The 15,304-nt window shown below is 42.3% G+C and overlaps 1 protein-coding gene across 1 annotated transcript in view; it reads right to left on the bottom strand.

Annotated features, from left to right (window-relative positions):
- Nucleotides 1-203: 203 nt before the first annotated feature.
- Nucleotides 204-15,304, bottom strand: part of YAF2 (YY1 associated factor 2) — a 44,517-nt gene continuing 29,416 nt past the window's right edge. The window contains exons 3-4 of the mRNA XM_073328034.1: nucleotides 5,128-5,280; nucleotides 204-1,638 (exon numbers count right to left, since the gene is read on the bottom strand). Coding sequence (XP_073184135.1) covers nucleotides 1,401-1,638; nucleotides 5,128-5,280 — 391 coding nt within the window. The 3' untranslated portion in view covers nucleotides 204-1,400. The remainder of the gene's footprint in view (nucleotides 1,639-5,127; nucleotides 5,281-15,304) is intronic.

Genomic DNA, 15,304 nt, shown 5'->3' with positions numbered 1-15,304 from the left:
AGTCCATCCCACTTTCACATTGGCCCCAAAATACATATTTTGAATGAGACACAAAGAGAATTACTGGGATGTGAACGGGCTTCCTTTGGACAGGAGCCAGATGCATTTTTGTATTGAATCTGACCCTATAATTTAAATCTATATATGGATTTTTTTGTGCATAAAAAAACAACACCTAGTTGTAAACAAAAATGCGAAATCTGTATTCATAAAAATATTTTATTGGTTATTTTACATAATACCGGGTGGGACTGTAAATATTTTTGCTCTGTATCAGTATATTGCTAAATGCATAAATTTTGACAGTTTATGCCAGAAAATAGGGTACTGCATTTTTTTTCTTATGACTGATGCTACAGTATTTAATAAAGGGCCAATTCAAAATCAAAGAAGCTGATCTAAGAACAAAATGTAATAGTATTACTTATTTCCTTACTCCTGTGCAACACAGTATTTTTGTACTAAACTGATATGCAACTATGACACTGGGCAAGTTTGGGGCAAGGAAATAATGCTAAGCAGAAATGAAAACTGTACTAAAAAGTTATTTTTAAAGCTTTTCCAGAATTTCAGATTTTAAAAAATTTACTTTTTGCCAAATGCTTAGTCATTTGAGATTTGATATTGGTTATAGAACATAGACTACCAGTGTCTAATGACAGTGTAGTACTGTATCTGAATTATAAAGCTAAATAACCAATGCTTATAGTATGTTCACTCTTTTTGTTCATAAACATTACAATAAGTGTTTTAAGTGTGAGGAAAATATTGGTAAAACCAGCAACATAATTCAGTAACAGTAATTTAGTAAACGATGTCAAACATTGGCAAAAATTCATACAAATGTTTTATTTAATAACATTTTTCCTATTTAAGCACACCAAGTACCAGCAGGTGTTTTTAAGAAGATAATAATTATGAAAATTCTGTTGCAGCAATAGTTGATTAAGTTGATCTTTGATCTGCATACATATAACTATGTTTCACAATTCTCAAATAATACATATTTAGGCAGCTTGAACTATGTTATAAAAATTTTAATTCAGTACATGCCAATAGTAGAGACTCCAAGAGTTGTGTTAGAATTCACTAAACTAAAAGTGAAAATGGACTTACCAATAACACTGCATAATGAACATTCAAACCACATTTTCATGGCACCTTTAAATGCGAAGATTAAAAAGTTAGTCTGAAAATGCTTTGTAAGCATTTGTAGATTGCATTTAAATTATTATTTCTACTGCTTCACTTCACTTTTGTAAAACTGCATAAATTATGTTCCAGTAAACATATCAATTGTGCATGGATAATCTGTCATGAAAATGTGGTAGCTGTTGGCAGAAATTGTGTATTTGCATGTTTTGAAGAGAAGAGACTAAAGAAACTGGAGAAAATAAACTTTAATGAGATTCTCCGTTCAACGATGAGGCTTCTCCTCTGGGCGAAGATGACCTGGACATTCCCCTCTCTGTATTGTCAGAGCTAGAACCACTCTGACTGTGTTGATCTGCAGATGCGGCACTGGAAGCAGGTGGTGACTTAGTTTTCTCCTTAAAGTCTGTAATAATGACTGTCAGATCTCCAACGGTAACTTCCAAATGCTGGGCACTACTCCGATCCACATTTTTCAATCTTGGCCTAAATAAAACAGAATCAAATTAAAAGCTAAAAGCTTCCACATCCCATAATCCTCTTGCCCCTCCCATTTTTAGTGATCTTCGTAGAGAACGTATAACTTAGTGAAATACTGCACACAGCAATATTATGAATACATAAAATGAGAATGTACCACATAGCTAGCAACTCTATACTGTAATATTTAAATTTTTCTTCACCTCTAAATAATTTGATTTGAACAGGGCCCTCTGGATAATGTGGTTAAGGTGGTCACAAAACCGAACTCCACATTTTAAGATTTTTGCTTGGAAAAAATTAAGTCTCTAGTCTTCATGGCTGCAAAGAATGTTCAAAATGTGACCCCCCCAGTCATATCAGTGTCAGCAGACAGCCTGAAACAACAGCCCTGAGAAGTGTGAACTTCTCCATTCATCTTAGTGGGTGTTGCCTTTATGTTCTTAATATGCAGAAACCAGCTCCCAGGTCCTCTAACCAGTTGTTTCTAAACTTCTGCTATGCAGGTATTAGCAAATACAAATTCTACAGCACACTGAAAATTTAAAATTTGGAGTGGGCATCACGTAAATAGAATTTAATTTTAAAATAATTTACACAAAAAAACACTGACGACAGGGCTGGAGTCTGGGTTCCCTGATGCATAATTTAATATTAATATCCTGCATAGGACATGGGGCCACAAACTCTGGTTTGATTACTACTATTTTATTTTTTAGGACCACAACAGAACATTTAAACTATGTTCTATCAGCATGGTCTTTGCAGGTGCTAGTGCAATGGGTGATCTAGGCATGAAACGCTTTAATTTGATAGTTGTGTGTGTGTGCCAGGTGACAAATCATGTCACCACAGCAGCTGAAAATACCTGCTGACAACAGCAGCACAGCACCCAGCAAGCCTTTTAAAACTGACCTACAAAACCTATATTTGATTCCACAACTTTCTCCAGGCCAAGCTTTGGAAGTAAAGAAATTAACATGAAACCAAGATTTGGCAGGTGTGCTCCTAAAAGCAAATCTTAACCCTCCCCTTGCCCTACACAGGGATTTAGCGCCCTGCCTCAAGTAGAACTGATGCTGAGTCACCTCACCCCACCTTTTGCACTCCCACGCAGCCAAGAGTTGAAGCTGCATAATAATACACAGGGAGCCCAATGAGACTCTTGCCCCAAGGCTGAACTGGCATTAAAAAAGAACCTAACTGGTTGCTTGAAGATGTGGGGGTGGAGGGGAAGGATTCACTTTTGCCAGCCTGAAATAGGCTGCATGCCAGAGAAAAAATTTAGGGCTTACTGCATGCAGATTTTGTTATACATGTTTCTGGAAACATTTAAATGTGCTCCTTTTTTAAAAAAAAATGTTCTTTTAAGTAATCCACGTAGAAACTAAGGTGAGCATTCTTAATCAGAACACAGTCTACCCAAAATCAGGTAGTACTTTTTTTTATAAACTTGTATGTAATACTTGAGTGTTTGATTTCTCTTCACTATTAATTTTTCAAGCAATTCTTTGTACAGCTTTTACTGAGATGATTTTTTTTTTAAAAAACAATATTCCCAGCCAAAGGCGTGCACATGGGAGGGCAAGCAGTGGCATCGGCCCACCTCAATAATTGGCAAGGTCACAGAGCTCAGCTCACTCTCCCTGCCGTGGCCCTGGGGTGGGCGGAGCTCTGTGACCCCACCACAGCCAAGTCCTTGTGGATACACTTATTCAGATAGCTCTACGGCACATGGATTTTCATTGAAATGGTGAGTGTTTATTTCTATGTATGTAATGTACATGTGTGTTGATATGGTTTAATGTGTATAATGTGTGTGTTTAATGTGCCCTTCCAAAAGCAGTAAAATTTAAATTGCTGTGCACACCCATGTTCCCAGCCCTTGCAATATCACCCCTTTTCACTTCTCATGTAATAAGACTATTTAACCTCCAACATTCCCACATAATTGTTACCATTCAGAACAATATCTCTTAAGATAGTAACTTATACATTTTGGCTGGCTAGAGTGTAACGTATTTATAATTAAAAATAAAAGACAAACATTACAAAAATCCTTTATCCCAGCTCTGTTCCATTTCCTTCCTGTTGAAAAAAAAACAGTCTCAGCCTTTTCAATCTAAATTCTTGCTACTTCAAGATGTAAATTTGGAGAGTACTCTTTACTCTTTCTGGAGCAGTCCCTGAATAACACTGAAGGTTCTGTTTCATCCAATGCATGGAAAATGTCTGCTACTTCTCTGCAGAAGTGATTCCACAGAATCTTCTTTGGCTGAACTCTGCCTCACAGACTGCAGCACTTCCAAAACACACAGTGACAGTATTTCCCTACATTTTCCTCTTTCTCTTAAGTAAGTTGCATCTCTTTTCAGTCTTCTTAGTTTTTTAGTTACATATTTGTGATTCAAGTAACTTTATACTTAATTTGGGGAAATCTGGGACAATATTATTTGTGTCTAGAGCTATGCAAACAACTGATATTTTGGTTTGCTTGCAGTTCCAAAAAATAAAATACAAAAAAAAATCAATTTGGGTCAACCCAGAAAGGAACTTTTTCTAGGTTTTCAGTGAATTGAAAAGCTAAAACAATTAGTTTCAGGTTAAATGAAATGTTTCTCTTTACCTGAAACAATGCATGTTTGGGTGTTTTTAGTTTTTTTAAATGACATCGAAGGAAATACTGAAACAGTCCATTTGAATAAAAAAAATCAAAATATTTAATTTTGCAAATATTAGAACAAAATGTTTAGACATTTTTGGATTCTGTTTTTTCCCCCAGACACAAAATTTGGCAAAGCGGACACAAATTCATGAAACATTTTCTGTATCACCAAATCTGTATTTTTTTGCTGAAAAATTTCACCCAGTTCTACTTGTGTCTAACATCCTACATTTTTCCTTCAAACTGCAGGCTGTTCCTAGTCCATGGCAGGATCAAGACTTTGCGGCTACTTGCTTGAACTGTCTAAGAGTCCAAGATATCCTTCATTATTTCAATCCACTGTGTATGTTTTCAGCTTCATAAGTCAGTTTGGTCTCCAAAAGTAACTATTCTAGCCTTTGTTCCTTATCTCAAATTCTGCATTAATACCAACAACTCTAGTTGCCTACTTGTCCAGTACCTTATAGTCCCTTTTTCCATCCAATTCTATATAAATACTAGCCATTTTTCTCTTCTCCTGGAACATTATAGCTTCCATTTTTCTGTCTACATATCATTTTGCTAGATGAGGCAAACGCCTCATCTGACAACACCTAATTTACTTTACTGACAACACCTAATTTTCCCTCTCCTATTTAGTCCATTTAGTCTCCATCTTCTGGTCAAAACTACAAACTGCAAGATAGCTTTACATTAAACAGCATCATCATAAAACAATGAAACTTCAATAAATATTTAGTCTAATTTTAAAATGACTTGAGAACACTTATACTAGTAATGAAAAATTTGCATCATTTAATATTTTACAAATACCAAATTTTTTAATTTACCTGGTTTTCTTATGACTGTTCTTTTTGCTAGTTGTTTCCTTTTCACTTTTTTCCTTTTCTACTTTGTCTTTTTTCTCTTTCTTTGATTGTGTTGGGGGCACAAATTGCTGAGTAACCTGTTGTGCAACCAGCTGAGAGACAGGTCGAGGTTTCCTGTGAGCACATATATATTTATTATTTAGATTTTATAGTATCAGTCTTATACTCTACATTTCACAGTAATTAAAACAATAGTCAATACAAAATGCAAGACTGTTAAACACATCAAACTGCCAGCAGCTCATAATAAGAGCATACCCAATTCAAACTCACTGTATCCTGCCCATTAGCCTACTGATCCACCAAAAGAGACATGTTTTAAGGATTTAGAGACAGGGCTTTGTGCAGTGTGTGATGAGGTGTATCAACCTTGCATTGGCAATGTTAGAGTTAACACAATACTTTGGGCTCAAGAGGCCACACACCCCAAGCCATTGCTAGGCAAGCTCCCAATGGAGGGAGCATATAAAAGTAAGCAGCTCAGCTCAGTCTGGGCTGGCTGAGGAGGAGAGAGGACACGCACTGCAGGCTGCTGCTAAGAAGCCACCAGAGCTCCAAACCACTGAGGCAGAGCATCCTGACTATGCTGCAAGACCCCAGTCGACTGCGGAGACCAGAAAGGATGATGAGCCACTATCCACAAGGAGCTACAGAATCGGGATGAACAGTAGGAAGTGACCCAGGGAACACGTTTGGCCATATTAAGACCAGAACCCGAGGCCAGGGTACTTGGTTATCATAGGGTCCTGGGCTGGAACTCAGTGGAGTAGGGTGGGCCCAGGTTCCCCTACCTTCCCCACAATTGCCCTTAGGCACTATTGCCACTAGAGAAGGCAGCTCCATAGACTTGCCGTTGGGCAAACACTGCCACCAAGAGAGGCAGCCCCATAGACTGCTGCTGAAGTAAGTGGCCAGTTATTGGACTTTCACCACTAGGCGATGTGGCTACTGAAGTAAGAGGCCTCTTCTTGGACCCCAGCTGACCCACTGACACAGTATGCCCAGAAAATTAATATATGCAGACACACCAAAGGTGGTGATCTCTGAATAGGAAGAGCCTTCACAGAGAATGCCCTGTCAGCAGCACCCACCTGTTTAAATTAAAGGTCCCCAGTTTGAGCACATTTGCTCACAGCAAATGCAGTAATATCAAATGGGGAAAGAGCTGATCTTTCAGCTCACTAGATCCCAAGCCATTGTGGGCTTTATAGATTAAATCCAATACCCTCGAATGCCACACAGAAACTTTTGTGTTATATATTTTGCAATTTGTATTCTATTTTGTAATAAAAAAAATAAAAAAGTTGAAATCAAAATGAAGCACTTTGATTGGCCAGATCAAAAAAAAATTCAGATTTTTCCTTTGCAGAATTTTGAAATGTTCAGGTTTCATTAGGATTCAGAAAACAAAATTTCCATCCTCTGTGTTGCTCTAGATATTCCTTAGAAAAATAAGCGTTGTGAAACCATGAGCACTGTACAATAATATTCAGGGCCGGCCCACAACATTTTGGCATCTGAGGCAGAGAGCTCAAATGACACCCCCGTGTCCCCTCGCTTGGGCCAAAACTTTGAAAGGTCTTAATTCTGCCTTCTTCCTGTTCTACTCCTCTCATGGTACTGCTCTGCTACCTTCCCCAATAAAGGAGAACTAACAACTTAAAATGCCTTGTTCAAAAATTGTAAGTAACACTTAACTTTCAAACGCCTGAACAACCCATCCTGAAGGACGACCCATCGCTCTCACAGATCTTGGGAGACAGGCCAGTCCTTCCTTACAGACAGCCCTCCAACCTGAAACAAATACTCACCAGCAACCACACACCACACAACAAAAACACTAACCCACGAACCTATCCTTGCAACAAAGCCCGTTGCCAACTGTGTCCACATACCTATTCAGGGGACACCATCATAGGGCCTAATCACATCAGCCCCACTATCAGAGGCTCCTTCACCTGCACATTTATCAAGGTGATCTATGCCATCATGTATCAGCAATGCCCCTCTGCCATGTACATTGGCCAAATCGGACGGCCTCTATGTAAAACAATAAATGGACACAAATCAGATGCCAAGAATTATAACATGCAAAAACCAGAACACTTCAATCTCTCTGGTTACTCGATTACAGACCTAAAAGTCGCAATTCTTCAAAAAAAAAAACAAAAACACACTTCAAAAACAGACTCCAAAGAGAGACTGCTGAATTGGAATTAATTCGCAAACTGGACACAATTAAATTAGGCTTGAATAAAGACTGGGACTGGATGTGTCATTACACAACGCAAAACTATTTCCCCATGTTTATTCCCCCTCACCACTGTTCCTCAGACGTTCTTGTCAATTGCTGAAAATGGCCCACCTTGATTATCACTAGAAAAGGTTTTTTTTCTTCTCCTGCTGGTGTTGGGTCATATTAAAGAAGTTCTGTATTAAAATCACAAATGAGTTTGATTCCCCATAGTTTAAATTCCAGGGTATTACGAATTAAGAGGTCTCTTGGTTTTTGGTACTGTTTCTCTCCCTCTATGTGTGAAACTTGCAAGCTGCTAATTGTGTTAGTACATTCTAAGACAGAGTCTGTTCTCAAAGCAATTCTTTGTAACAACAACTACTCACACAGAGAGAGACTCAAAGCAATACTCTCTAACAACAGAAACAGCACCCAGAGACTCCCCGCCCTTTTGTTGTATTTATCTCGCTTTGTTAACAATTGTGATTAAAATAGAGATAGAGGATGTATGTGGATGGATGCTTGGTGTGGATAATAACTGACTGATCAGGGAGGTGCCAGCTTAAGAATCCAGTGACCATTGGCTGAAGAAGGCGTCAAGTGGAAATAACCAGAGGACCCCCGGAGAGCAGACTGGAATCCACCCAACAGCCTCAAGGATGGGAGAACCGAAGATCAAAATAACATCTGGCAGCACGGAGCCATCAGGAATGTGCCATCTGCAGATTGATTCAGCAACAGTATGATGAAGCAATTCCCATAGACTGGCACAGGAAGAAATTCCTATTAAAAAATGGACTCTAGAAAGTGAGAACTTTGGGGTCTGATTCTGCAAACCAACTTCCAGGAGCATCAGATGAGCATCTGACAAGGCCCTGCTCCCTCCTTGTGTCCAGACCACCTGGCCAGTGGCTTGGCATGAGCAACTCTAAAGCTGGTAACTATGATAACAACCTTGCAGAAACTGTGTGTGTGTGTGTGTGTATAAATATGAAATTGAATGGAATGTTATAGCTATAACCGCTTACTAGGATTCTTTCTGTATTCACAATAAATGTGGCATTTTGCCTTTTCCCCTTTAATAAGATCATGCTGGTTTTTATTTTATTGGTATAACACCGGTAATAGCTCACCTTACCTGATCACTCTCGTTACAGTGTGTATAGTAACACCCATTGTTTCATGTTCTCTGTGTATATAAAATCGCCCTACTGTATTTTCCACTGCATGCATCTGATGAAGTGAGCTGTAGCTCACGAAAGCTTATGCTCAAATAATTTTGTTAGTCTCTAAGGTGCCACAAGTACTCCTTTTCTTTTTGCGGATACAGACTAACACAGCTGCTACTCTGAAACCTGAACAGCAAATGTAACTTTTCTTGTCTGCATAATAAACACTGGCATTTTTATCGGTTTGAATAATCAAAGTGGTGCTTTCCGTGCCTTCTTGGTTGCAAAGATTTGAACTGCTTCCTGAAGGTCCACAGTCTGGGGCCAGCTCATGCTCTATGGAGATAGTTGCAAGGCCGACCAGTCTCTTGTGTCATTGTGGAGTGTAGATGTGTTTTTATTAACTTCAGCTTGGAAAAGCTGCATTCTCCCCTGGCAACTGTTACAGGAAGTGTTAGAACTATGCGCAGAGCAACAAAAGCATTTGGAAAGAGGGTGGTCATCTTATTTGTGCACATATATTCCAGAACAGCCTTTGGAGTTGATCCTGCTGAAATGCATCTTGAAAGGGCTTTTAGTTCATCACCTAAATCACTCGCATCAATATCGCGCATGTCATCATGTGTCAACACTGTCACTAGTGCCCTGCATTGCTAGTGCAGGTCTTCAGGTGTAGTGAGGAGTTTTGGAATATCATACAACATCCCAAATACACTGCTGTGTTCCTTGAGCCGCATGAAACATTTCTTCAACTGACTGTATTGCACAATCTAGCACCTGGTTAAAGAATTCAACTTTGAATTGTTGTTTGGGGTCTTTTATGGGATTATCCCATGCCTCGTAATCAAAATGTCTTCTTCGGTGACTCTTGTATTCTTGAATGGGTGGGAAAATAGCTTCAGTGTGAAGTTCCTCTGCCAACTTCTGTGCACTCTTCAGAACGCTTTGAAATCCCTCACCTGACTGGTAAGACTGTAGGTATGACTTTGCTTTGTCCAGTTGTTCCATTGCTCCAGATATATCAAGGTCAACACCTTGGAGTCTCTTGCTTACAACATTTATTTCAAACAGTATGTCATGCCACAACATTAAGCCACACAGAAATTTGAAGTTATGTATGTTTCTGGTGATTCCGTTTCCCTCTGCCACTGTTCTCCCATTAACAGTTCCTGTCCTCCATATTGGCAACGCTGGCATCATCTATCTTCCCAATTTGGTATTTGATAGTGTAGGGAGCCAGGGTGGCTTCCCTCCGAACCAGAGGGTAAAGAACCACCCTCTCAGCCTGAGTGGGCGAGGCCAGACCAAGCTTATGCCAATCCCCGGAAGGGGATTGGTGGGACAGGAAGTACAAAGGGCAAGGCCCTTTGCCCAGTGAAGAGAGCACCAGGGAGGGAGACAGACACAGGCTGCTCCCTCGTGATCCTGCTGCCGACCCAGGGGAGGCCCTGGACCAGGAGGAACCTGACCGGGAGGAAGGCCTGTGGCAACCAGGACTGCCAGCCGCTGAGTACCCGGAGGATCTGGAGGGGCCCGGCTGTAGCCCGGGCCATCGTGAGCCCGACACAGAGGGGGAGCTAGAGCTACTAGCAACGGAATACCCAGACGAGCTGGAGGGACTGGAGAGACCCGCTTGAGAGACCGGGTAGGAAGTAGCCCAGGGGCAGAACTGCACCATGGGGTGGGTGTATTTGGTGAGCGGGCGCGGATGGCCCCGCTGACTGAGCGGCGGGACCGTCACCTCCCACCACTGTCAGGGCCCTGGGCTGGAATGCAGTGGAGTTGGGTGGGCCTGCGTTCCCCTACCCTGGCCAACCTGCCTTGGTAGCAGAACTGTGTGCTACAAATCCATACCAGCGCTCCCCTGCCAGAGGGGCGCGCTGCAGACTCGTGCCGGCACTCCCCTGCCAGAGGGGCGCGCTGCAGACTCGTGCCGGCACTCCCCTGCCAGAGGGGCGCGCTGCAGACTCGTGCCGGCACTCCCCTGCCAGAGGGGCGCGCTGCAGACTCGTGCCGGCACTCCCCTGCCAGAGGGGCGCGCTGCAGACTCGTGCCGGCACTCCCCTGCCAGAGGGGCGCGCTGCAGACTCGTGCCGGCACTCCCCTGCCAGAGGGGCGCGCTGCAGACTCGTGCCGGCACTCCCCTGCCAGAGGGGCGCGCTGCAGACTCGTGCCGGCACTCCCCTGCCAGAGGGGCGCGCTGCAGACTCGTGCCGGCACTCCCCTGCCAGAGGGGCGCGCTGCAGACTCGTGCCGGCACTCCCCTGCCAGAGGGGCGCGCTGCAGACTCGTGCCGGCACACCTTTCCCGCTAATTCCCCAGCTCCCGAAAGGGGCGACTAAGGCCTGCCAGTGGGACTGTAGCTCTCCATCACCCCCTAGGGGCTCGGAGGACCGATTGAAACCTGTCACAGATAGGCTTTATCGCCTCCATTCGACTTTCCCATCATGTGGCACTCAGTGGTTTCAGTGTCAGAGAGGACGTTACTAGATGTTTCTTCAAAATTTGCCATCGATGAGTTGATGCAGAGAAAAATACATAGATGCTTTGAATTACATTAAAAAATTCAGCAGCCTCACTAGAAGCTGATGCTGCATCACTGACCACCAAGTTTAATGAATGAGAACTGCATGGGACAAAAAAGCTCGAGGGTCGGATCCGTGTCTGCACTCCTCTGTTCTTACATCTCATGTTGGCACCATTATTGTAGCCCTGACCTCTCATGTCAGCCATTGCAATTCCCGTATCTTCCAGCTTTTAAGAAGCACATTTATCATACCAGCTCCTGTAGTATCATCAATGTCAATAAATTCTAGAAAATGCTCTCCGACAATCACCATTGCAAGGACATTTTCACTTGGTTCTGTTGTTACAAAATGCACCATTGAAGTCATTTTTTCCGTATGGTTGATGTCAGGTGTGCAGTCCAGAATAACAGAGTAATATCTTGCTGACTTCAGATCTGCCACAATCTTCTGTTTGACTTTTGTTGCCAGTAACTGTATGATCTCATTTTGAATGGTTTTTCCAAGGTAGTGGTATGTGTACATTTCTTGGGTGGTGACTCTTCGTAGATACTCCTGGAGTACAGCATCAAACTCAGCCATCAGCTCCACAATTTAAAAGAAGTTTCCATTGTTTGGCACATACAGCTGATCTGAAGAGCCACGCAGTGCTAGGTTTTGGGTAGCAAGCATTCTCACAATGGCAATGAGCATTTTCAGAACATTTTGCCAGTAAAGAGACATCGATGCAATCTTCTCTTGATGCTGATCATCTCTGCTGGCCTTTAACCTTAGTCTCATCTCAAGCTCTTTCCATCTACAGAATGCTCTCTGGTGATTTGCTGCCTTCTCGTGGCATGCCAGATTTCTAGCCAGATTTTTCCAGTCCTTTGTTCCTGTAGGACTCAATGTGGCTGGACCATTAAACTGGAAGAGTTTGCAACAATAACAGTATGCAGCATTCTGGGTTTTTGAGTACATAAGACATGGCCTCTCCACTTTGTCACCGTTGGGGATTTCACGCCAGTAATGTGTTGGATGGAAACTTCTATTTTCATTGTCTTTGGGGAACATGAAATTTTTCATTCGCTGTGGCCCATGCAGTACAATGAAATCCCTCAGGCTTCTGCTTAAGTGGGTCCACAGTCCTGGATCATCTAGACTTAAGGAACTAAACTCAGCAGCAGCTGTTTCTTGCGCCTCCACCACTCTCTTTTCTGATCTACACTTTTCTTCAAGAATGTGCACAGTTACATCCATTTGAGATGGAGATATGGATGCTGCAGTAGCTGCCAGGTCACCTGCACTCTGATTAACTGGAAGATCAGGCATCTCATCAGCACTCACATCCTCACTGGGGCCAGAAGGCTCACTGTGAACATTTGTGTTTATGTATCTCAGGAGAGCTCCTTCCTGCTTAGATAGAAAAGCTTCCTTTGCTTGCTTTCTTTTTCTGAATGCTGCCCCCCAGAGGGGTGTTTTCTTCTTTCACTCATGACTGTTGTTCTGTGCCAGCTATAGTGGCTCTCAACACTCAATTGAAGCGGACAAATAAGCAGGCTGGTAGCAGGGCCTGAGTGAGGGAAGATATCAGCATCTTAAGGGCCTATCTGGCTCTTACTCCTTCAGTTGACTACCTGTTCTCCTCAAGTAGATTCAGGGAAGCAGCAAGAAACAGGAAGCTCCCTGAGAAGCATTTTCTACACTCTGGGTCCTAGTGGCGCCCCCCAGCAGTCTGGCATGTGAGGCGGCTGCCTCAGTTCACCTCATGGTAAGGCCAGCCCTGATAATATTCAGAAAATACAAAGCGGTTATTAAATCAAGCTTGAAATGCTGCAATCTCTAATGCATACTTAGAGCTTGTCTACACATACAGCTGCTTTGCTGCAGTGCATCTGGTGAAGATGCTCTATAGCAGATGTGGCCAAACTATGGCTCGTGAGCTGCATGCAGCTCTTTTTACAGTTAAAGTGCGGGCTTGTGGAGCCCACCATGCACACCCCCTCCCATTCTGCACCTACCAGACTGGGTGGAGGGGAGCTTGGAGCTTCTGCCCTGCGGCAGGGTGATAGGACTAGGGGCTTCTGCCGTGCGGTGGGGTAGTAGGATTAGGGACTTCTACGTTGCAGTGAGGTGTTGGGGAAGAAGCCCCATATCCCAGCAGGCACCGCTCCATGGGGCAGCTTGTGAGGGTCTTGTGGCTCTTGAACTTCTGAAGATTACTGAAGGCAGCTCAGGGGGGTCAGTAGGTTTGGCCACTCCTGAGTCTATACTGATGGGAGCGAGCTCTCTCGCCAACATCGCGCTGTCCACACCGATGCTTATGTCAGTGTAACTTATGTCACTTCGGAGGGTGGCTTAGTCACAACCCTGAGTGACATACATTATGCCAATATAAACTATAGTTTTCAGAGTAGCAGCCGTGTTAGTCTGTATTTGCAAATAGAAATGGGTGTTTTTTTCATGTTCTGTATGTATATAAATCTCCTCGCTGTATTTTCCACTGAATGCATCCGATGAAGTGAGCTGTAGCTCACAAAAGCTTATGCTCAAATAAATTGGTTAGTCTCGAAGGTGCCACTAGTACCCCTTTTCTTTTTTATAAACTATAGTGGAGATATAGCCTTATTTATTTTAGCCTGCAGGTTCACTTCTTCAGCATTTGTTGCTTTGGTGTAACAGTAATTGAAATAGTAAGCAGAATGCCAAAGTGACTGCCTTCAGCAAGTTATAGTATTTTCAGTAACTTCTATTATTGTTAAGGTTACATATAGTGTCCCACTGTCAACCTGAGAGGCCAGAGTGCTGGAGACACAATGAGACTGATACAATGGACAGAAGTTGAAACCTAGGTTCACCCAACATGCAGACATGGAGTAAAAACACCAGAACAACAAATGGAGGTAGAAAACCAACACATATTAGTTAGTGAGAACTATACAGTTTATGTAAGAAGGCAAAACACAGAACTATTTTCATTGTGGCCAAGTGGCATACATTTGCACTTGGTCCTGACAGGTAGTGCATGGCTGTCAGAGCATCTTGAGGCCAGAACTGCTGAACTACAATAACAGACAGTAGCTGAAATATTTATATGGAAATAGATACATAGATTTTTCAAGGTCACAAGGGACCATTGTGATTGTCTAGTCTCACCTCCTGCTGAACACAAGCCATAGGACTTCCTTGTATACCCCTGCTTCAGGTCCAATAACTGTGCGTGTACTAGAGTACGCTTTTAGAAAAAAAACCCACCCATCTTGATTTAAAAAATGTCCAATGATGGAAACACCACAAACCTTGGTAAATTGTTCCAATGATTAATTATCCTCACTGTTTAAAAAAAAAGTGCCCCTTACTTTTAATCTGAATTTGTCTAGCTTCAGCTTACAGCCATTGGATCTTGTAAAACCTTTGTCTGCTAGAGTAAGAACCTTCAGCCACTCCACGATTTTGCCCAGGATCAATGTCAGGCTGGGTCATTCCTTTTACCCTTTTTAAATACTGGCATGTTAGCATTCTTCAAGTCCTCTACAGTCCCCAAAGTCCCAAGACTGATTGAAAAATCAACATTACCCATTTGGAGACCTCTTCAGCAACCTATTGGATGCAAGTTATCTAAACCTACTGATTTAAAAAAACATGAGAATCCCAGCAGGTGTAGACATATATGCACTAATTCTCCTCAAGCTAACACAATGAACAGTAGTGTGATCACAGAAGCATGACAAATGGTGTCTCAGGCTACCCACCCAAGTATGTACCCAGGAGGTCCAGCAGGATTGTACTCAGGCAGCTCGCCTGAGCTATTGCCCATGCCTCTATAGCCACACTACTATTTTTAATGTGCTAACACAAGCAAAGCTAGCACCGATATGTCTACTGATACTGAGAATCACTCCTCCCACCTGCTGTATAGACATACCCTCAGTTAACTCTATGTGAGCATGAAAAGTATTTCAGTATCATCAGATGATACAAATGCTGGCTTCTTGTCAAATACAGAACAAAATATTTATTTAAAACTTTTGCCTTTTTTACATCATTATTAATTCTGCCATGTCCCTCTAGTAATCGACTAATACCATTATTAAAATTGTTTTGTACCGATATACTTAAACACCTTTTTATTGTCTTTAATGCTGCTGACAGATTTCTCCATGTGTCCTTTTGCTTCCCTTATCAATTTTCTACACTTCCTAACTTCTAATTTACATTCAATACTATCA

This window comes from Lepidochelys kempii, chromosome 1 (assembly GCF_965140265.1).
Source record: "Lepidochelys kempii isolate rLepKem1 chromosome 1, rLepKem1.hap2, whole genome shotgun sequence".
Taxonomy (NCBI): Eukaryota; Metazoa; Chordata; order Testudines; family Cheloniidae; genus Lepidochelys; species Lepidochelys kempii.
This window is presented reverse-complemented; position numbering and strand designations above follow the sequence as displayed.